The sequence below is a fragment of the Halyomorpha halys genome, unplaced genomic scaffold, assembly GCF_000696795.3.
Source record: "Halyomorpha halys isolate HHAL.00 unplaced genomic scaffold, Hhal_1.1 Scaffold712.1, whole genome shotgun sequence".
Lineage (NCBI taxonomy): Eukaryota > Metazoa > Arthropoda > Insecta > Hemiptera > Pentatomidae > Halyomorpha > Halyomorpha halys.
The window spans coordinates 421,573-445,709 of NW_027111091.1; the positions used below are offsets into that span (position 1 = coordinate 421,573).

Sequence of the window (24,137 nt, forward strand, 5' to 3'; positions counted from 1 at the left end):
TTTTCCTCAAGGGTAGGATAGAAGAGGCAGAATGTGGGTTTAACTTGTTTTTATAAATATACACTCATATGGAGGTGACTTCTTCCGAGTGACTGCTTATCTACAACTTACTATAGATATTATTGTTATTCGATTTAAAAATTAAAACAACAGATTTTGATTTACTTTTTTTATCGTGAACGTTTCAGGGATATTGAGCCCCCTTTTTCAGTATCTATAATTAGTAACTCTATGTATTTAAAAATGAATGGTTCAAAAGTTTGTCTGCAATAAACTTTTGAATTACTGGACCTACTTACATGCTGGGTTTTTCTAAATGTTTCCTTTCGCCATGGGTATGTTTAAAGCTATTGAAATCCCTTTATTATTTCAACGATTAAAAAAATTAATAAACTAAATTGAACATTTTTAGATCGTTTCTCAGAAAGTATATATTTTTTTTTGTTATATAGAAAATAGAAACATATTACTGATTCCATTAAATAATTTTTTAATCGCAAAAAGTTTTAGTAAAGCTTCAAGTAAATTTAATCATCACAAAAAGTTAATCATCAATTTATTTTTTAGAAAAAAGCAAATCATGTTCGTTTTTATCTAGCTTATAAATAAAACAATTCGGTTCGGTTCCATATCCCATATTCTGGTTTAATTTAAGTTGGCAAATAATAATAATAATAATGATAATGTATACGTAAATGTTTAATTAAAACAATTAATTTCAAACTTTCAATTAATTTTTTCAACTTTCAACTCAGTTCTTTAATCTGTATGCATCACCTAATCTAGCAATAGCATTGGCGGGTCTGCTAGTAGATTATAATCTGTAATCTGCTGCATAGTGGGACAGTTTTCCTGAACTTTCAAGAAAAAAAATACTACAGGCAAGGCATCAGCATTACTGTGGATTATCTTAAATTAATTTAAAAAAAAAGAATAATAATAAGTAAATTAAGTACTATTATGTTTTAAATTTAGACCTGCACGTTGAATATAGGAGCATACAATAAAATTGTAGTGTAGTATAAAGAAACAAATTAATTCATTATTTCTGTATTTTGGAAAATTATGTCCAAGTTAGTTCTAATATTACTTCTTGAGATTAATGATTCCCATGAATATATATTCTGATTTTTTATTTATTCATATTCTTTAACTAAAGCTTACATCCATATTCCGTTATACCTAACGACCATGAGATTCTTTGTTGAACTCTAATGATTATGACATCGCATGTACCCCCTTCATTAATGCTCACTATTTTCTGTATGCTAATGTTACTAATGCTCTCTCTAAATGTGTGAGGATTCTATTTTTTTTCTTTCTACCTGTCGGTAAGTCATGCAACGCTCCATGTTTATTACATTGTTTTTACTGTAAAATTTACATTTTTGGAGTCAGAATGACTAAACAGTATAATTAATTACTGTTACCATGCTATTATTAATGAAACCATATACTGTTCTTAATAAAATTCCGAAATTTCAATTTTTTTTTAACGATTTAATCAAATAAAACGTTCAGTTTGCCAACAATAATTGATCTTCTTAATTATTCTTAACCATCATGATCCACCTCTTAATCCTTGATCATCCATTTTATTTTTTAAAAATCTAAGATAAATTCATAATCAATAATTTTTTTCCTACCTCCAAAAAAAAAAATAAACAAACTTATGTTACATATTTGTACTTTGTTTGTTACAAATATATACAAAGGAAAGGCATATGTACATTATATTCTTTCCTTTGTATATCTTTGTAATTTGTTTGTTTATTTTTGTAAATAATAATAAAAAATTACGTGAAAATTTAAATAATTAAAATAAAGAATGTTAATGAAGAATACATTAATAAATAACGTTTGGACTCGCGATGTAGGGCTACTTTAGGATGTTGGAAGGGGAGAATTTGGCACCCATAACTAAGGCCGTCCTCCCTTGAATCTTGACGATCTTCTCATTAATTAATTACTACAATAAACTATTCATTGTTTAAATTATTTTAATAATAATTCAAAATGATATGATCTTTAAAATTAGCTGGGAATAAGAATTGAAATAAAATAGAGAGGATCCCGTTCGTGACTCCTAAATTTTAGTGGAACATTTTTCAGCTGAACCTAGATCCTCAAATATTAAAAACGTTCAATATTTTGGGTTAAAGTGACTTTAAAGGATCCATTCCCCTTAAATAAAAATAGGAAAATTAGCGTGTCTAAACATTACTCTGATGGCACGGCATTTGAAAAATTAATTCAACAACATACCATGCAAGTATTAAACTTATTAAGGATATCAAATTATCAAAATGGGAATTTTTTTCATTTCCTAAATTATTACAAAACGTCCTAATATTCGATAGTTAGAAAACAAAACCAAGGTGGATTTTTGCGTTCAAAAAAAGTTCCTTCAAAATCTAAGATAAACGGATCCCCTCTTTGTATGTATAAATGGTTAAATATGCCATTAATGACAGTAAACATACAATTTTTTGTGTAGTGTATGGTTTTACAAATATATTGTTTATTATATTTGTTCAAGTATCGAAATATTAATTCAATAAAAGTTTTTTTCAGTCTGATTGTGAAAGTTTTTTATTAAATATGGCTCATTTTGTGTTAATATTTTACTGATTTTCTTAAGTTCTTCAGAGATACAATTGATATAAATCAAAGCTTTATTATCATATTAGCTTACTTAATTTAAATTTGGTCAAAATTGATATTTAATTTAATTTCGCAAACAGCTGCTCATAAAAGATCAGATTTCTGCTTTGATGTTATAGTATTTTTTTTTCTATTTCTCTTATATTCATACATCTAATCCAAAGTTATTTTTTCTTCTTTTTTATTGCGTCCTTGAATTCATTTCTAACAATGATATCTCTTTTAATCAGGTCGTTCCATTGTTTTGCTGTTCTATTTGTCGAATATTTAAATTTAAAGGCAGAGACTGCGTTGTGCCCACCGTAAAGGCACTCATCAATTGTGATATAAGGTTCTTTTTTTTTAAATAGATTTTTCACCTCTCTTTGTTCGTTTTGGCAAAGGTTCTAATAATTAACATCATTTATTTTAATTATTTTATTTCAGAAAAAGCACCCGATATGTCGTATTTAATTCATAACATTAAACATACCTAATTAGCCTGTCCATTTATAACTGCCCAAACGAAAATCCCATAATCATTGCTGTTATCTTTTAGAGGAGAGGTCCTCGCTCGCTTAGTAGGGCTGTGAATACTGAAAATAATGGAAAAGCTTGATGAAACACTAACGGCTGCTTTGTTCAAATTGGAAACTGAGCCAGCTTTTAGAAGATTGCTTACCCCCAGTTTTCGACATTACTTGTAATGATTTATTTTGTGGCTTTTCCGGCTGGAAAAAAGGAAGTTTTTTTGTGATAGTACATTTATGTAGATGAGTTTGTTTTTTCAAAGGTGGGGTTTGTCCCGACTAGAAAACAAACAACATATACATAAGCTCTTGTTGCTGTGTCCATTATTCAAATCTAGGTTCTGGTTAGATCATAAGTAGGAAAGCGTGGAGATTTTGCTTATGATAGTTGACTTAAGCTGAATCTAAATTTTTTTTCGACTTTCCGAGTTCGAATCAAATTTGGTTTACGTAATTTTGTCGGAAGCTTAATCTTCTATTATTTTTTTTTGTTAAGTATTTGGAATACTATATATTTATATAGTCTTCCAAATTTTACATAAATGTTACTTTGCATGGTATTGACCCAACGGCTGGGGTAATGCCGTGAAACATATAAAACGTAAAATACTTAAATCAAAACAATTTAATAAATTTTACCTACTCAGTAATTGTGGGAAAATATTTTTGAAATTCCAAAATATATCAAACTATGAAATGTGAGATAATTACCAAAAGAACAACAATGCAGTAAGATAGTCTGGTTGGCAATCAAAAAAGTTTGCTCAAAATTCTGCAAAAAATATTTATTATACACTTACGTTTCGCCCCACGTTGCTGCGCTTCATCAGGACTAAGTGGTGAAATAAAAAAATAATTTTTATCTGTCGTTACCTACTCCTGTTTTTTTATTGAAAAAAAAAATCTATAGTAACACATTCTCGTCGTTTGGAAAGCTCCTGTCACAATTCGTGCGGTTTAGTCTCCTGAGAACTCGACTCCACATTTTCAATCATTACCTCAACAACTACGAGACGATCAACCTACTGTTTGTTGTTTAAAGATAACAAAAGAAAGTTGTGATTAAATAGAGTTAGCTTAAATGATGTTTATTAATAATTAATATTTATCTTACATCTATACTCTTAATTCGCTGATTTTTATTGGAACGGCCTTGTCTTGCTTTTTGGATTTCGACAGATGTCAAGATCTGATTTAGATTTCTTCTACACAGTATTACCCCTTCCCCCCCTACAAAAGGTTCCGGAAAACAAGCGTCAAATTATTTTAATTTAATTGGCAGCATTATACATGTATATGTAATTCTTTCTTTCTTTTTTTTTTATTTATAGATGTCGGTTTGTACAATGCATATTATAATATATATTTATAGGTCAGTAAAATAGAATATTCTATATAGTTAATTAAATCAGTGTTTACATTAGTACTTCATGATTTATCTTGTTCCTAAATTTCTCTGAACGTGATTTAGCTATCCTGAAGCTTTTCCGGGTATGATATTACTGCCGATCAGTCGAGTACTGGTTTATTTGGGTTCCGTTGGTCCAAATAGTAACAGTTAGTGCTTTAATTTTAAATTAAAACATCAATTAATAGTAATTTATAATTATAATCTTTCCAGGTCCCTTATAAAATTTATATGGATTAATGACACTTGGCATTTTTTGTGTGAGTTTATTATTATTATTTTTTTATATAGTTTTCTAGACCTAGTTAGAATTTAAACTAACGGTTTTAATTTTAACTAATTATGAAAAAAAAAGTTAATATTTTATTAACATAAATTTCTATTTGTTTATATCATTTTCTTTAATAATAGAAGACCCGGTGAAGGAAGAGAAGGATAAAAGAGCTAAATAATCTGAGATGGTTAGCCTCAACTAACTCACTGGGGATAATAAAGTTGGACTGAAATCGATTTAGTGTTACTAAGTGTAAAAGCGGTGAGAAGATGCTGGCTTCAGAATACTATGTTGCATACCAGGTAAATCCATCTTTATAATATTAAATGAGTTGAAATTATTTTGTATTTTTTCGGCTTAAGAAATAATTAAAATGTGAATAGTTGAGATTCGATTTATACTTCTATAGTAGATTATAGCTTCAGTTGTTTTTTATTTTTTCTACAATTTTGTTCATTTACCATATGAAATTCACTCCTTTGAACTTCTGTGGAAATATTTTGCGATGATGTATACTTAAGCTTATAACAAGTACACTACCAAACGCTTCAGTAATTCAAACTGATGAAAACCAAAATGGTACGAATTTTTTGACAACTTAATTCAAATGGTCACTTAAAAATGAAATAAAAATGTTAAATCATTAGTAGACGAATCTTACAGAAATCTTTTAAATAGCAGTAACTGCATGAAGGTTAAGAAGTAAGGTTTCCAATTATTTTTTTATAATTAATTCCGTTTATTATCTATATTATTAACATAATTTCAAGGTTGAACATTAGTATATTTTCAGCATATTCGCCGCTGTGATTAATGCAGTTTTGAAGACGCTATTTGAATGTCCATGCCATACTAGTTCCCCGCCATGTCCTTGAGAATGCGTTGACCCTCATCTTTCACCTGTGTTGGAGATATCCAAAACGTTTATACTACTAGGTTAATGGTATAAACTTACTGATCTCCCTTAATATTTATTTGTATTTCATATACTTAAAATATTTTTTCAGCTAATTCGTTTTATTATTATATGTGAAGACAATTTTCTTGAAGAATAGCCCGAACCTTTTGAATTTAATGAATTATTATTCCATATTCTAAAAGAGACGATTTATTATTATTCCCTACTCATAGATTATGTTATTGTTTTACATGACGTTTATGAACACTTTTATTTGTTTATCTTTTAACTCATTTATTAAGGAATGAGCAGGAAAAAATGACAGTTTATCAGATTTTTCACTCCTAAAAAAATCTTGCCCCCATTTGCTAATATATTAAATTTGGTCTGCCGTGGCGGGTTGCTGACCACTGATGAAAAATAATGAGTTCAACCCAGTTGGACCGATGTCTACCCCCATCAGTAGCTTCATCAATTTTCATCGTCCCATAGCAGTTTTTATTGTTAGCTGAAACAGTAATTGTGGAAAACAATTATAAATTATTATTTTTGATTTATTAATTGTTAGTCATTTCTTTTATATTTTTCTCCTGTTATTTGATTACTTTATTTCAATTTTCTTCTTATAAATAGGTCTTATTATATCATCCCATATTTAGATGAAAAGGTAATAACGTCGGAAAAAATGGAAATATTTATTGGAATATTATATAATTATCTATTAAATATTTAAATTAATTATACGGTATTTATTAATTAATAATTATTATCATAAAATCATAAGCCTGTTATGTTTTGATGAAAGGCATCGCTTATTATGACCATTTCGTCAAATAAATTGCTTCGCCTAACTCGTTTGTTAGATATTTCCTTTCCCTTTTTTTTTTACCATTTAATCTTTTATTCTGCAGCAGCATATCTTCGTTTTGATCGTGTGTGTGAGTGTGTTTTTGTGTTTGAGTATATATCAATTTTGTGACATTTTCGCTCAGCAATGTTTTATTTATTTAATAATTAAGTTTTAAAAAATATACCCATAAGTTCTTTCAGCGAGTGAATGAAATGGAATAATTGAGTTATATTGTGTGGTATATAAACTCTATAAAGCTGTATTTCCTTGTACTTTTATTTTCTTTTTTCTCTTCAATTGTTACATACACTGTTTGTACCGCAACGTGTCTGGACATTTTTTATGTATCATGTATTATAAGATTTGGTAAATGTTATATTTATTATATTATAAATGGTTTTTCATATATGATCATATATTTGTTCGTTTATAATAACTGGTGGTTATGTATTTGTTGTAAGGAACAATAATATTTCCATAATTATTTCTAAAAAAACAAAACATGAAATCTCAAAAATATTTTATAATAGTTGTATTGAACTTAGGTATAATTTCCAATTTCATAGCACAACCCTTGTAGAGTAATGTCGAAACTGGAGGGCTATAGTAAATTCCAAAAATCATTTTTCCCTTTGTTGTAAACATATGACTTCCTGAGCTACAGTATCTTCTGATAATGCTCCACTTATTCCTTTCGAACAGATCCAGTACCTAAGACTACTTCTGGACAAGTGATTATCTTGGAATACTCATGAAAGACAGAGGAGGAACTGTCTGAAAGCCAGATATTAAACCTTTCATGATAAACTCTTTAACCACCCAAACCCACTTTTTCTAACTTTGCTTCCTCTTCAGTTCTTGATAATCTAGCCGTCTGATCAGAAGTTGGTTTCGAGACCTAATTTTAAAGTGTTATTGGATTTCTACCAATGGGTAGAATCTCGAAAGGTCAGGTTTATTCCAGTGTACTATAATTCATATTACATTCGCCAGTTGTATTTTTGTTTAATACAAATCCAAATTTTAATAAACGAATAAAAATAAATTATGACGGTTTTATCACACGTTTCATTGAGTTACCAGTTACTAAATCGTTCCCATCATTTACCTGAGAAATGAATTTAACAACAATTGAAATAAATAATTTCCTTTATTATTTCTACAATTCTGACATCTTTAATATGTAAATAACAGATAAAGTTGAGACCTTAACACTGTGGTAAGAGAATTTTTTTTTTTATGAAATATAAGTCTTTTGGCTATTTTTACGCAAGTTTAATTAATTCTATGCTTGTACGTTTGTAATATTTATAAACATAGTTCTTTAGAACACGATATCTACTCTGTGTCTGGTTTATATAACCAACTAAATGAAAAATTCAATTTGTGCAAACGGTCTTAAAAATTAGTTGTTGAGGAGGAGGGGTCGAAGAGCCGCATTGCGGTTTGGTCGCAGTTGGATGGTCTGCAGTACCGGTTAAAATTAAAAAGGGGGATGAAGGATGGTGTTACATCGTTAATATATAAATAACAGATAGAGGTTCAACCCACACTGTACTCTTATTGTTTATTCATATGACGTTATTAAGGTTTTCCAGTAATCTGTATTTGTTCTGAAAAATTATCTTGTGTTGATTGAATCACGAAATCGTTAACTGCTTTTAGATTAATATTTTTAAATACATATATAACTTAAAAACAATACCTATCAAAATCTATTCTGAAGATAAAAACAATTTTTGAACCAAACTTCATCAAGTATTCAGTAATACGTTTAGTTTATTCAACTTTTAAATTTTCGTTGTCCTTGAGTAATTATATTCAAATTAATTCAGGTTGAAATTTCTCACCAACAGAATTGTTAATATTTAGTTCATTTATTTGATAACGTTTAGGCACTGTACTATCCATTTTTTTTTTCTGAAGGGGATGGTCAGAGCTGCGATAAAGAAAGAAAAAAATATTAATAACTATTTTCTGCCAAAGTGCCGACCTACGCTGTAGGTTTTCATCAGAGCCGTAAGTAGGAGTGTAAACTGGGATCCCGCAAAATGATCTAATCTGTAATTATTTTGAGAGGTCTCTGTTTCCACTCTTACCTACAACCCTGACGAATACGTACGCTGTACCACGAAACGTCTTCAGAAAAATAAATAAATATTTATTAATATTTTTTTTCCTTCTTTATCGCAGCGCCGACCATCTCCTTAAAATTAACTTACGGTTAATCATCTATATTAAAAAAAAAATAAATATGTACCGTTGCAACCCATGAACGGTCAGGGGAGCAGTACTTAGTAAGGAAGCATTGTTGCTAGAGCGTTGGTTGTGCCAGGAGGTGATTTGGTTGGAATCATCCTGAACCACCAGATTTTTGCCCAATTAAGGGTACCCACTTAATGAGGCTGGTCAAAGTGAGCTTACTTCTCTATTCCTACCTACAATATAATACGTAAAAGTAAAAAAAGCAGATTCCCAGTTTTAAAACATTTCTGGATATAATTTTTTTTTTTAATACTGATTTACTCGTTATTAGTTAACGTTCTAAAGGCAGACTACTTATAAGATAAAGACTACTTCATAGCATATTAAATTCATTTGAGTGTTAATAAACATCTGTATGTCTCATGGCTACTGAGATAGTGATTTCTCACAATAAATGCACAAACTACTGATTTTTCAGGACATTTGTTATGAAATATTACTTTTAAAAAATCAGTATCTCGGATACTATGGAACGTAAATAGTTCTATTAGAGCTTATATTTTAGTAAATTTACTCTACTGTAAATGATGTTCTATTAGGTTTTCTAGTGTTGTAGATAGTTTTAACGATAAAGCTCCGAATGAAAAATCATTTTTTTAACGTTTTGTAACCAAAATTTAGGTTAAAATGACAGACTTTTTTCTGATCTTGGGGTCTCATACTAGTAGGTGTGACGGGTCCGTGTAGATTCCCAGTTTTAGCTAATTCAAAAATATTGGTTGATATAAGTCTTTTTTTTTTCAAACGCTACTTTATTCATTACTTGTGAAAGTTGAAGTAAATACATTAACAAAATTTTAGTAAGTTAGATTTTAACATGTAAAAGGTTGTTATATACAATATACATAATATACAATAATAACCTTGTATATCATATCAATATTCACGATAATGATTTTTTTTCCTGGATAAAAATATCTGTTGTAATACGATTAAAAAAAAATTAATTTTAAGAGAGCCATGACAATGATAAAACTCATGGCAAGTTGAACATTAGTAAAACATTGCGTTGTTTTCCGAGCTTTATAACCAACTTGAATGTATAGTATTCCTTTGAAACCATTTTATTCAAGTAGAACGTGAAAACTACCATTTGTTTATAAATTTCACTAAAATGTTTCCGGCAACTAATTTAAAAAAATTAAACTTCACTGTCACATTTAGATGTAACATATGATGTAGAAAATAGCATACATTATAATTGTAAGTAAGAAAGTTTTCGTCACGTTTCGATTTAGGAGGTTGTGGTGGAGTGATGTACGCGTCTTTATGGGAGAGACACACCGATAGGAAGGAAATTCTAGTTTCCTGCCGGGAATGAAGCTGTCAAAACTCGGCCTGGAGCCGCTGACTCCCCGATATTCATTATCTATCTCTCTCCAACTTCCTCTCCCTTCTGTCGGCGTAAGTGATACCGCCACTTAGCTCACGATATGTGCTATCTGAAATAATTTTTTTAATGTTATATTTAATATTTTGAATTATTAAAAAAAATAGTAAAAATTAATTTAATTTTTTTATATTCCATATTAAATATTTTATCTACTTTAAAATATAACTCAAAAGTTGGTTAATGTTGTTGAATTCAATATTTAAATTGGATAATAACGCACAACATGTATTTTAACTTCAAAACTGACATAAACCTATGCCTTCCTGCACTGCAGTATCCCATAAATAATATTCCACTCGAACAGATCTGCTGCTTAGAGTTATAACTGGACAAACATCTAACTTAGAATCCTCTTACTTAAACTTAAAGAATACTTTGTAATGGTATTTTTTGACTTGATAAATTATGACATGTGTGCTTTCAGTGAATAATAACCAGTTAATTTTATTCCGAACTCTCCAATCCCATATCGCAACCCTGGAAGAATGTTTGCTACCCAGAACTATATCAGGACAAATTTGGAATCCTCAAACAAGTCTCGACAGACAAGAAAATGCTCATCGATTCCGACTATTACTACACTTGATATACAAACAATCAAAACTTCCTATAAATTACAAAAGATTCATTTACATAATAAGGCATATTTGGACTCCCTGAGTTGAGCTTTGTAGCTCCACTTATCCTTCGAATTCCTCTAATATTCAATCCTTAAAACTTAAAAATCCTTCGTAACTTTCTTATCGCTCCTTACCTTGTAACAAATAGAAGTATCCATAAGGACCTCACTGTTCCATATATTGCTGATTAGACCAAAAACAGATATCAACCCGTCTATGATAAAATTCCCTAACCACCTAAATTCACTCATTTCTGTCAATGTTTCCATTGAATTAAATTTCAGTTTATATTCTAGTTTTGAGTAATGTACAAAATTAAAAGCTAACAAGAAGACTTTTTTTTTTACACATTTGAATATTATCTTATGAAATAAATGTATTGATGTTTACAAATGTACCAGGACGGAATGCAGATTTTTCCAATCTAAAAAATCATCATGGTATACCAATAACCAAACGTTAATTAAAGGCTGGATACAAAAGATTGTGTATAAATGATCGAAAGCTGAAGATCTAATGCGATCAAGTACATCAAAACGTTTAACTATGAGATTTGAACAATGAAGTTGTTGCTCAAAAAGTTGCATATAGAGGCACTCTCATATTCCTTAATGTGAATAAATCTCGAAAGAATTACGTAGCTAATTTATATTTTACATTTACTAATTATTAAATAATTAAAGGGGGTGATTGAATATTTAATGAAGTTCCTTCAACGCCCCTTCACCTCGAAACAGGGAATGGGCAGGTCCTCATTTCGAATGCATTAATTATACAATAATTTTGTATTTTACCCTTCAGAATTTAAATCATTACAAACAATGAATAATTTATGAATCTTCAACGCGTTCTGAATTCATACAAGCTCTGTTCGCTTCATTAATTTGAGTTCGAAAATATCAGTTTTGTTGTTGTTGAATTGTTTGTTTATTCGAGAACAACCCCGATTCCGCGGTTCTTAAGTCGTACTTAATACAATAACTTGTGAACTAAGTCATCAGGGTTCCATACAAATTCTTGAGCTAAGTCCTATCTGCACAACTTAGGCCTCGGAGGTGAAGTTTTTATAATGAGTTTTGACGGATCTTTCAGGATTCTGATTCCGCAGCTCCAGAACTCCCTGTTATTCCAGGTGGTTAAAATGGGGTCGCTAAGTTAGGAACTTCAGACCGGTGAGAGAACATTGTTTCCTTAATTATATTTAAGAGAACTTGTACAGAGAACTGTAGATTAAGAAATTTTAGTATTTAATAATTATTTTGAACCCAAAAATTTTTATTTTTGTTTTCATGCTAGTCTAATTCTCATCTTAAAATCTTAGATTATAACGTATAATATAAACGCATTATAAAAAAAAACAAAAACATATTAAGTATATATTTCTTATTAGTTAATATTTTAATTTTGTCTTATGTATTGTTTGGTTTTAAGAATTTAGATTTTGAAAATCTCGTACAAAAAAGTTATCAATTTGCTTATAAGTGTCTGTTACGAGTATCAAGTACGATTGAGGAGTTCTCTGTCGAAAGTCAATAAATCCAATTTCAGAAAATTATTATTTGAAAAATTGATACAGAAGCTATAGATGTGTTAATTTTTTTATTTAAATTTTGAACTATAAGACCTATTTGACCAGAGAAAATTTAAATTTTGTAATACCTAATGAGTAATAGCTATAGGATTTCTATTTGTTAATAAAAAAAAACTATTTTTTTTTAACAGTGAATGAGTTTCATTTTTTATGGAAAATTTCTTAATTTTTTATTTTTACTACAGATTAAATTTACAAGTTTCTAAACACAAAAAACATAAATTATACAGAATAAAAAAATCCGTCTGTCCTTCCCCCTTTAATTTCCTGAAAGTACTTTTTAAAGCTAAAAAAATAAAAACGAATATTGCATTTGTTAAATCCATATCTCACCTCTTTGAATGAGTAATCGGTTTTGAAATTTGTTTACACATTTATCGGCTTAGCGTAAAGTATATACAATTTTCGCAGTTGATGTGGTTGTTCTTAAAATTAGTTATCATTTAAAAAGTTATTAGGCCACGAATTCAGGAAAATTATTGAGCCAGTGTGAAAGAGACATTTCGGTTTTATCTATTAAAGGATAGAATGAATTTTAAAGGTAAGATCTCTCTCACATGTTAACGACTACTTTTCATTTTCATATTATCCTACTATCAATTACTAGTTCCATTGGGAAATGCATAACAATTGTGACAGGATAGCTATTCCGTCAATACATCATTGTGGTTTTGTTGAAGGTAATAGAGTTTATAGTGCGGGAAGTTATGTATAAAAAAAATGGTTTATTAGTCATGACGCACGTATATAAATTAAAATGTGCCTTTCCATAATAAACATCTCCGAGAAAAGTTAGTAAAGAGACTATTGTTATTAAGTGATACAGGACAGTTGCTAAGATAGTTAAGAAAACCCAATTAGACAAAAGGTGGTGGCAATACCATACTCTCCTTCAAAGGGAAAGTGAAGGCAAAAAGAGGAGGATTGACCACGCCCTCTGAGTTCTGGTTCCCAATGAGGTAGTCCGCCATTATAATTTAAACTGAAACAAAAAGCTACCGGTGATTGGCTCTTACTCTAATACCACTGCACAGTTCGTCTTAAGGCCCGCCTTTTTGTTTTCACAATTCCTTCCAGCTTCAGATTTTTTTTTTTTACAAGCTACGGTATCGTTTCGTTATGAAATAAAAAAAAAAATCGTGAATGGAACTTATTGCATAATTTGAACCTGCTATTCCTCCGACTCCATTCCTTCAGCTTCATTTTCATATCAAGCCTTTCCATCAAACGCATGTTATACAGAGTACACTGCCTCTCTGTTGAAGCCTGGATATCTTAGTCTGCAACACGATACTTTCCCTTAACTAATCAACATTCAGTCCATGCATAGAATACGAAAGGTATTATACCATGTAAAGTCGTGAAATATACAACAACCTGCTTAGGAATATCTTCTTAGGATGAACATCCATAAAATATAAAGTAGATTTTACGAGAACCCGTCCTCGGAGTTTATTCTTCTTCGATGAATCAGATACAAAAGCGTCATGCTCGAAATTACCCCAAACCCTTTATATAATAAGACTTTTTTAGTGGTCCTTTTGATAAAGAGAAAATTCTATTAACTCAGTATTATTGGTCCCCGTTTCCCTCTAGGTCGAGTTTGCTTTCATAACCGGATATAATTCATTTAATGAGCACTTAAATTTTACCAACCTTGCTCTGCTGAGGAATATCGTCTAAAGAATATTGCTTGTTAAAAAAGTAGTATAAATTAACCGAATTATAAATCATTTAGAGGGCTGAAATTGACTAATAAAATATTTTAAGTAGTCATCGTCAAGATTACATTACTTAAAACTTATAATTTTTGAATTATAAAATATGTATTTTATTCTCTTAAACTTCTGTCGAGCCTAACACCAATTCTCATTCAGCTCAGAATAATGTTTAAATTTCTTCTTGGACTTGACCGAAAAATTAACTGAAATTTTCAATTAATAATTTTTTTTTTTAAATTTAATAATCCGCATAAAAGCTATTTAGAGGACATGACCGGACGCAATTATATTTTGATCGAAATATGAAAATATTATTCACACATTATATAGGGAATAACAATACATATCATTGAATTAGGGACAGAAACAGAAGCATACGGCTATTAAAGGTACATAAAAAAAAAGAAATAAAATTACTAAAACATTTAATTTAAATGATCAAATATATTTGCATAATCTTGCGCGAGTCTTCCAGTAAATTAAAACATCTTATGTTGAAAGGTCACTGGAGAAATTATAATGCTATCCCTAATTTAACGGTTATACTTATAGAGTTATAACTTAATTTTGACGATTATACTAATAGAATATGTATAATATTCAGCTCATTCGTTCACTTATCATTTTCATTTTCTTATTTTATAAAAGAGCGCATTAATCATACTTAATGAAGTGACCTATGGTCTATATCCTCCCTTGTGGAGAGCGATGAATCATTGGTATGATTAGTATATGAATCATTTGAGCTGCGTCATTGGTATTGGCCAGTGGAGAATGATTTTGAGCCGCTTCCTTGGGTCTTAAAAGGGTTTTGAACGAAAGATCTCCGATTTGTTTAGCCCGAGATTTGGGATGGTTCTGAAAGATATAGAAAACATCTATATACACTAGGTTATTTTTTGAGGTGTCGAAACCACGGAGCCTCCAATGCACGAATTTCTTGTTATAAAATGAAGGAAAAAGGTGACTACAGTCTGATTATTTTGATGTTTAATATTACGAAAAATCCCTATACGATATTTACTTAATATATGAGCGATAGTACAAATAGGGGGTGATAGTACACTTGCTACAGTCGAAAAAAAGAAAGCCATAAAAGGAGAGAACGATGGAGAGCGAGATTGCTCACATGAAGAAGTTACGTGTCAGCGAGGAGGCCATTTAGATTGCAAATCCTTTCCAGTTATAATGACCAAGACCTCCTTCATTAGTCGCTAAGTAACACCTCGTCAATTAATCTTCCTAAATGATTTAATGACGTTTTTAAATTATTTATTATTTACCTATTATTGCTGTTGATTTGACGAATTTATAATAAACTCCTTGCGTTCTTAACTCCTGTAATATTAACCTCATCGGATCCATTGGCATCTAAATTAGTCCCGTTAAACAGGTTTTGGTGAACAACCTGTTCTGAAGCCTACAAGAATAAAAGAAATGCAATGAATAATTCAATATTTTTTTGAGGGGACATTTCAATGAATTATGACGGCTTTCTCCGTATTCATTAATAAGCATGATGAATTTCCAAGTTACTTTCGATTCATTGCTGACAGTTTTAATGTCTAATTCGAACTTCTTTTTTTTCGTACCCTTCATTAAGAATAATGACATTAGTAGTTCATACATATATAATACATTTCATGTATTATATATACTTTAGTGCGTCTTATCCCTTTGATTGTCTTGTGGCATCAAGGTATTGTGATAATAGTCCAGTTAAGGTGGTATAGTCTAGGGCTACGCCATGGAATTAATGGAACGTAAAGGGACCGTTCCTTTGGGTCTAATGGGAACTTAATTATTTGTCATCTACATATCATACATTAAATTCTTGTTTTAGAGTCGGTAATTAATTTAAATCACAACTTTTTTCATGCTTTTTCTTGACTTACTTTATTTTTCTTTAACATTTCAGCCCTTAGGTCATTAACTAGGAGACTTTAATTTGATGTATGCATGCTAAAAACTTTCATTCACAAGCTTTTGGATTATTTTTTAAATTAAATACTAATGACTTATAATTTTCTATTGATCACCTCATCATTTTTAATAGAGTAACCTTTTAAAATTATTTTATTTTCTTAATTGTATTGATATCGTTACGTTACTTTAAATTTTATTGATATTCAGTCATTGTACATAGTTCATAAGACCCTCAATTGCTCCAAGATTAATGTCAATGTGGTTTATTTACAATTTGATTTATTTGTTTGAATTAGCCTCACGCGCGCCAACTCATCATTTAAATAAACTACATTGTTCTCATCCATTTAGTTTATCGATTCAGCTTGTAGCCTTTTCCGCCATGGATCCGTTTGCGGCCCATGGAAAAAACAAAACAAAAAAAAATCGATTTTTCTTTTTTAAATCGAATTGCACACATATTTTGATAGTAGGGTTGTAGAAATACTCTTACTGAACAAATAGAGCTTTGAAACATTTCTCCGTTATTTCTTAGAAGTTTTTTCCCCCGAGAAATACTGAGTATTTTTTTTTTTTACAACTACTTCATACATGTTATAATTTTTTTGTAAGGCACCTACAGTAGTTCTCTCATTATTTAAGTTCCGAAACATATTTATACAGTAATGACAAGTCCTCCATTTAAATTTTTTAAAAATGATAATTTTTCGTGTTTTTTAATTTTTTGTCAAATCGACGGATATCAATAATCAATCAACGTTTCTTTGTACATTTTTGTACTATTTTTTATTTTTCAAAAACTTATTTTTTCTCACATCTAGATTATTTAATTTTTTTGTTTTTCCCATGCAGCAAAAGTGATAAGTATATTTATTCCAAAACATATAATTCCTCTATTTTTCTTGTAATTATCACGTTGAGTAAGTCAAATCGAGATTTATTTAAAAAATAAATAAATAAATTATCGTTCCTAGTCTATTTGGTAGTTAGTATTCAACGATATATTAATTTTTACCATACTATTGCGTTAATATGAACATTTTCCAATTAGGCTTTCCGCACCCCGACAACTCCATTCTGAGCGCGATGATTATCATTCCGAGTGCAACACTGTGGCCCAGGAAGTCTTCCATCCGGCCTCACGCCCGTGTCTAGGCGAAATTCAAATTAGATTCTAATTCACTTACCTTATGACATTTTAATTTCCCTCTCCCCTCTCTTATATTTTCCTCATCATATCATATATTTAGAAAAAATATTTTTGCGTGTTGTGTGATTAATTTAAGGTTCTGTAGACTATTTATAGGATGTTCTAATTAGACAACTCCCTGACACCTTTAATTTTGTGCCCCATCTGTTGACTGAAACCTTCACCCGAGGCCAGCTGGACTCATTCACCCTCAGTTGACAAATTGATGCCTGCCCGAACCATGAGCCTGTGTCAAGGGCAGATGCTATATGGTCCGGGTGTGACATTTCACCTCTGGGTGAATCAGCGTGGAGGCTGAGTGTGTCGTCTCGTCTGATGGAGGGGATGTTTGGAAATATAAAAAGTAAATACTTTTATTAATTTTATCTACACTAAGGCTGAATAAACATCCTCCATATGTCCTCAAGTTTTGTGTCGATTGGTGGGGTCATGTTGAAGGTATTATTGAAAAAAAAAGTTTTGAAGACCAGGCAAGGTAAAAAATATTTATTTTTCTGTTGCTATAAAATTTCGTATTTTAGGGTTTCTCTAGGTGGGAATAACGAATACAATTTTTTTCCTGCCAAGAATACAATTTGACAGTGGATAACAAAGTCGTAATGCAATCGGGAAACACCAGGTAGTCCTGGAATTTCCAAATCGTAAATCCATTACTTTTTTTTCTTTAGTTATGAATATTTTGTATCTACCGATTGTTTATTATTGCTAACAATACGAACTGGTTACTTTTTTGCGTTTTCGTTTGGAAGTTATATGTGGTCCAATGTTGTACGTTTTTGCCCGAAATTGTTTTTGCATTTAAAGGAGATGTTGAATGGCATGAATTTTTCTCAAGTATAGGTTTGTCTTTAAGATTATTGAATGTTGTAGTTTTTCTACATTTCTGTATTATACCATTATGATCTTACTTCAAATTTACTTGTTGTATTTTATGTACAGTTGTAAAACTCAATAAATAAATTTTAAAAAGTCTTTAAGATTCTTTGCTTGAATACTAGTTGAGCTCTCTCTTTCATTCAACATTTTCCTTGTGAATTGAGTAATTGAAAATTATCAGGTAAGTTTTTGGATTGGGCCACTCTAAGACTTGTAGGTACATAGATTGATTTTTTTTTTCATAAGACACAGATCGTATGGCCACCAGCGCTGTGAAGAAGTAGCGGTCCAGTCCAGACAACCGAAATAATTGTGTGGAACTCATTGATCGCCGTACTCCATTTAACGCCACCATGCCAATACGGTCGATACATACTATCCCTATTTCGGAGATGTCGGGGCTTAAATTTATTTTTATAGGAGTGAATTCCCGCCGCTATTGATTCTATTATGTGAGATTTATAGATGGTACTATTGATCCTCGAAGAGCGGTCGGAACTGAACTAATAAGTAGCCTGCGATAAGTTACTTAGCCTATCGACTGGTTAGCGCGGGCGCCCGTTCTGCTCGGTCGGGCACAGACAGGTTCGCTGGCCCCTCAGTCAGTCCTGTCTGTTGCCTCGTCTCTCTTCTTGTTCTGTGGTGTTCTCTGGTGTGTATGATACTCTACATCAGCGTCTCCTGTCCCAAGGTAATTCAAAGAAGTTGTAATATAGTGGTATACCTCTTTAGAAGAAATAGTCATAACAAGAACCCGAATTATGTTTATGTCTATTTATATAGTAGAACCCTGCTTCATTTTTTTATTTCATATCTTGTAGTTATTTTTTTGTTATTTTATTTACTAGCTCAACCCTTGTGTGTCTCTAAACTGTAACAGAGGTAAATAAATAAAATATTCTTCTAAATTGTCTTCTCTTCGTCAATTTCTGATACTGTTTATATTTTTATGATTTATTCTAGCTATATCTCCGCCCCTACCTACGCTATTCTAATACCCGCTACTATATACTGGTGGTAAATTTAGATGGGAGCGGTTTTCATCCCATTTTGTATTCTATATACGAGCTATATATGTAAGTTGTGTATACTTCCCTTCTAGTCATGCTCTCAAGGGCCACATGCCTTAGCACAGAGGTGATATTAACTGAAATATAGTTCTCCTATATTCTGTTTATTTTATGCTTTTGTTTCTTCAGTGGCAACTTCGCCTTAAATAACATATTTATTATTTATTTAAGAGAAATTGTTATTACTGTCAATTGTCAATCGTTATTTATGTAAGTTTTTATATACCTATAAGACTTTAGTAACGACTTAATAAAGAGTTTAATATCCCATATTACTTCATTTACTGTCGGGTAATTCCCACTAGCTTATTTTGTTGGAAATTTAATACAAACTATTGTTTATTAAATGATATATATTTATGTATTAATAAACATTATTTTTTTATCAATTTGTATCATTGACAGTTCAAATATATAAATAATGTATACGTATTGGGCGAAATAACTTTAAAAAACTTAATGTTTACTTTGACCTATTTCGAAACAATTTTATTCTTACGGCCATCTCTCATTTAACTATCTCTATATTAGATATGATTTTATTTGTGAAAGACCAAGTCTTGTACAAATTCATAACACAATATACTATAATAAAACAAAACTAATTATCTCTGTATGATAAATACATAGTTAAAATTATTTACTACCTCACTAGCTAAGACACCCTTGCAAGTCGGAAATAGCGATGAGCACCCGAAATCTTTTGATCCTTTTTCAATGTATGACTGTTACTTTGTGTTAAATGAATACATTCTAGGCAGAAAAAAAGGAAAACTGATCATCCAGAGATTCCTCAAGATACCCTTAAACATGTATTATCATTGTAACAGAACAATTAAAAAATTTCACCTATGTACCTTTAATTTAAAAAAAAAAATTAAGCATCTATAAGGTACATGTTTAAACAGCCATGCGTTTTAGTCCATAATGAAGCGTTTCATGAGAAATTATAACTTTTGTTTGCAGTTTTGATCCACTGAATATTATCCTGATATTTTATTTTTATGTGTTATTTTATTTTTTACTCATTGCCTGACTATTTCTGATTACGGAAGCTAGTCACAGTAGGAGGTTGAGTTTTCATTCCGTCCGACCATCACGAAATCGAATCGGAAGCAAAGTTGGACCGCTGCAGATATGAGGTTGCTAAGGCCTCATGTTATCCTTGTACTTAAAGAGGAACAGCTAAGGAATGGAGGAAGTATGTTGGCCTAAGACAGGCAAAGCAATTTATCGGGAACTCTCCTCCCCCTCTTCTAAACCAATTTGCTGCTGTCTAGAACGGGGAGATCTATTGATGATCGAGTATTACGAGGCTATTGGAGTAATTAAGTACATTTGAACGTTTGTGGGTAGACGATAGGAACTGCAATTCACTATGTTACAGACATGACTGGCTATACGTCTTTTCGAATGGACGTCATTCGGAGGATAGGTTTCGTCCATCAAATGGTGAGCCATCTTAGATTTAATTAGAAATCAGAATGTTCGCGACTATAGGTTTGGAAGGTCTCCTGTAGGTAGTCATAGCGATTGAAATGCCAGTACTCCAACTTGCTGGACATATTCTCCCAATACCAATTCTTGGGACAGCTGCGTGGTTCCTTCCCGATACGGCAAACTCATTAAATTAGTAGTTACGGTCCATGTTCCAGCTGTGGGCACGGCCAAACCGCCTTGTCTCCCGCTTATTGTAAGCTCTTTTAAAGTGGGGGAGACTCCAATCCCCTTTCTTATATGGCCCTATTCGGTTGAACCTCCTCCTCCCCAGCTCACTCATCCAATTGTTTGGTCAGGACTGTGGTCAAGAAAAATAAATAATAATTTTCAACTATTTATTAACAACCTACGTTTTGTTCCACCATGCATCCCTGTTTAGATCAGAGCTGTTCTAATAAAGCCCTGCATTGTAGGCCATTAAATGTTCATTAGCAATCAATGAATAGTTAAAAACTTTTTTTTTGTTATCTTTACATAAGTCAAAATATTATTGTATTGATTTTCAATTAATTTTAATTAGTTGAAAAACTTAATAATTTTATTTTTATATTGGATTGCGTCTTGCTAGATAGGTCTCGTAGATTAGCATTTGGGCGGGCATCACTGGGCTGATACTTGTGGACTACAATTAGTGGTATCAGCATCAAACCTTGGAGTTCCATAAGCTCTTATTTTAAATATTATGCGAAATTGAACCCTATATCTTCCTAAAGACGGGGAGGTTAAATGACGAGTTTATAAATTTCACACTGTTTCGAAGTTAATAAATTTTAAGTTTAATTGCATTATAGTACAGGATTGTCGTGCGTGGAACTGTACTTAAGATTCCGTAGGGTTTAAATTTAAACCATTTAAATTACTTTGATCTTTTCATGTAGTAAACGACTAATAAAACTTTCCCCCACTTGAACCCAAATTATTTAGAACATTTTTCCTGAATTCGTGCACTACTTCAATATTCATTGGAATTTTAAGTCCATTACTGAAGCCATAAATAAAAATTCCGTATTATGAGAAACGGGCCTTAGCAAATAAATTGTTCTGTTTAAAAGAGATGAAATATTCAAGGGAATATGGGGATTCCAGAGCGGAGGCTCGCGTTATTTGAAGGTGTATTGGAATGTTGGTAAATAGAGCTATTTGAATGTTAATTCGCGAGACGTGCCTCGGAAGGCAACTTAGGCATTAGGGAAGGAGTAGACCTTTTACGCAACCTTCTATCTCTTCTACATTTATTATTAAGTTTATTCATAATTTTTGTTAATGTTATAAATTAGTTAATATATTTCAGTTACACTTAGGTAAAAAATTTGAAAAGTCGAATTTTTTGTATTTATTAATTTAACAGAAGCCTTTTTGCAAAATACAGTATTTTGAACAAAAGTATAGAAAGCTTAGGAGGCTTAGAGAAGTAAAAATGTTAATGTAAATGTAAATGAAAAGTAAAAAAAAAGGAAAGAAATAATGCTCTATAGGGATATGGGATATTGGATGTAATATGTAAAGTCATTTTTGTGTCTTCTGCAAAGTAGACATTTAAAACTTAATAAAATAAATGCGTGGACAAATAATTGAAATAGAGATAGATCGGGGTGGCTCTCCCATTCTCTAGACTCCTTTTTTAAATTCTCCATTTTTCTTTAGTTACGTATCAAATTATTTCATAGTTATAATTTACTCACCTTTTATGATTGTTAAAAAATCAAAATGGTTTATTATTTCTAATAAACAAAATTATAGATATTTTAGCCGAAGATATTAGGAATAATGGGCATTTAAAAGCCTATTAAACTATTTATATGAGAATGACACCTAAGACATTTTTAAGATCACTTAATTGAACATAGATATCTAGTTTAATTTTTTTTGTTGCGAAAATCAATTATATTAAGTGGTAATTGTCGTTAAAAAGATAAATACTGTTTGTTTTTTTTTTGTATTAAAGAAGATTTTACTTGGAAGTATTTTTCCTTTTTCTTTTTTGATTATTTATCTAATTCTTTAATATTTTGTATTTCTCTTCGGATTACTATTGTCAACATTGTTTATTATTTAAATTAACCAAATGAAAGGTACTGTGGAGGAAGATTTTTTAAATTCGTGATGTCAGCCCTGCCTGACTATTTCAATGAGGAAGATAAGACCTAACAGATATTAAATACCATTTAGTTGTACTTTGATATGTTCAACTTGATAAAAAGTGTTATTGCTCTGTTTGTAAAAACGTCCAAAATCAATTCTATAAAGTTATACTTATGGTCAATCAATTTTATCGAAAAAGATGTTGTCACATCCAAGGCATACCTTTAAGTATGTAACTTCAGTTTGTTACGTCTTTGTTACGATATTTGGACCTTAGGGACTTCAAAACGTGTATTTCGAAAACTTTTTTTTTATATATTTTTATTAAAATTTTCAACCGTACATTTATACACATAAATCCATACATTTTAGTTTATGATGGAGTGATACAGGGGTGTAGAGAAACTACACATTAGTAGCACTCTTAATGGCGTTTTTACACTAGCACGTATCTTGGCCATCTTTTTTTCAGGCGCCTCGGTGGAATGTCAGGAATGGAAGAGGATGCAAGGTTAGAAACTAGTGGGTTTGGGTGGTTAGGAAGTTTATAATGGAAGGGATGGTATCTGGTTACATATGGAACATTAAGGTCTTTATGCATGATTTTATTTGTGACAAAGTAGTATTGAGGATTTTACGAAGGATTTTGGATTCTACGGATTGCATACGGCTGTAATTCAAAGCTCCACGAAAGCCCCAAAGTCGAAAACTCAAATTCAAATTTTTTTACGATTCTTACACGTGCCCTTACTGTTTTTTAGGTAAGTACAAACATTGTGAAATGTAATAACTTTTTTTTTTCATTATAAAATTAAATTTCTATGAATCTGAGCTTGATAGAGTTTGACCGGGAACTTTTTTAAAGAAAATTTAAAAAAAAAAAAGTCAGCATAGTTTTTTTTTCATCTTTTTTTTTTACTACAAATTGTATATAGTTAGTTTTTTTAACTTTAAAATGTTTTTAAGAACTTAGTCGAGGGCTATAATAGTGGTTGAAGAGTCCAAACGTGCAAAATCTCTCCGAAGTATTAAAAAAAAAGAGAGAGATTTTTAAAGTAGAATCACAGAGAAATCAAAATACAATATTTCATATCTATATTATATACAAATTTATTGTGATAATAATGTAATATTTTATTTGTTCATAAAAGATGAAATAATAAAAATAGATACTAAAAAATTGAGTTTAACTGATGAATAGCGCATTAAATTACAGTTATACAATTGTATAATGTGTAAATGGGGGTTGGTCCGCCGTTAAGTACCCCATAGTAAATATA

The 24,137-nt window shown here is 30.7% G+C and overlaps 1 protein-coding gene across 11 annotated transcripts in view; it reads left to right on the plus strand.

The window, feature by feature from the left end:
• The window catches only part of shep (alan shepard), a 535,390-nt gene that overhangs the window by 144,341 nt on the left and 366,912 nt on the right, over positions 1–24,137 (plus strand). For 5 of the 11 annotated variants that reach the window (XM_067049174.1, XM_067049178.1, XM_067049180.1 and 2 more), the window contains one exon: positions 4,993–5,157. The exons of the other annotated variants lie outside the window; for them this stretch is intronic. In XM_067049174.1, the coding sequence (XP_066905275.1) occupies positions 5,125–5,157 (33 nt within the window). In that variant the 5' untranslated portion in view covers positions 4,993–5,124. The remainder of the gene's footprint in view (positions 1–4,992; positions 5,158–24,137) is intronic. 11 annotated transcript variants of the gene reach the window in all.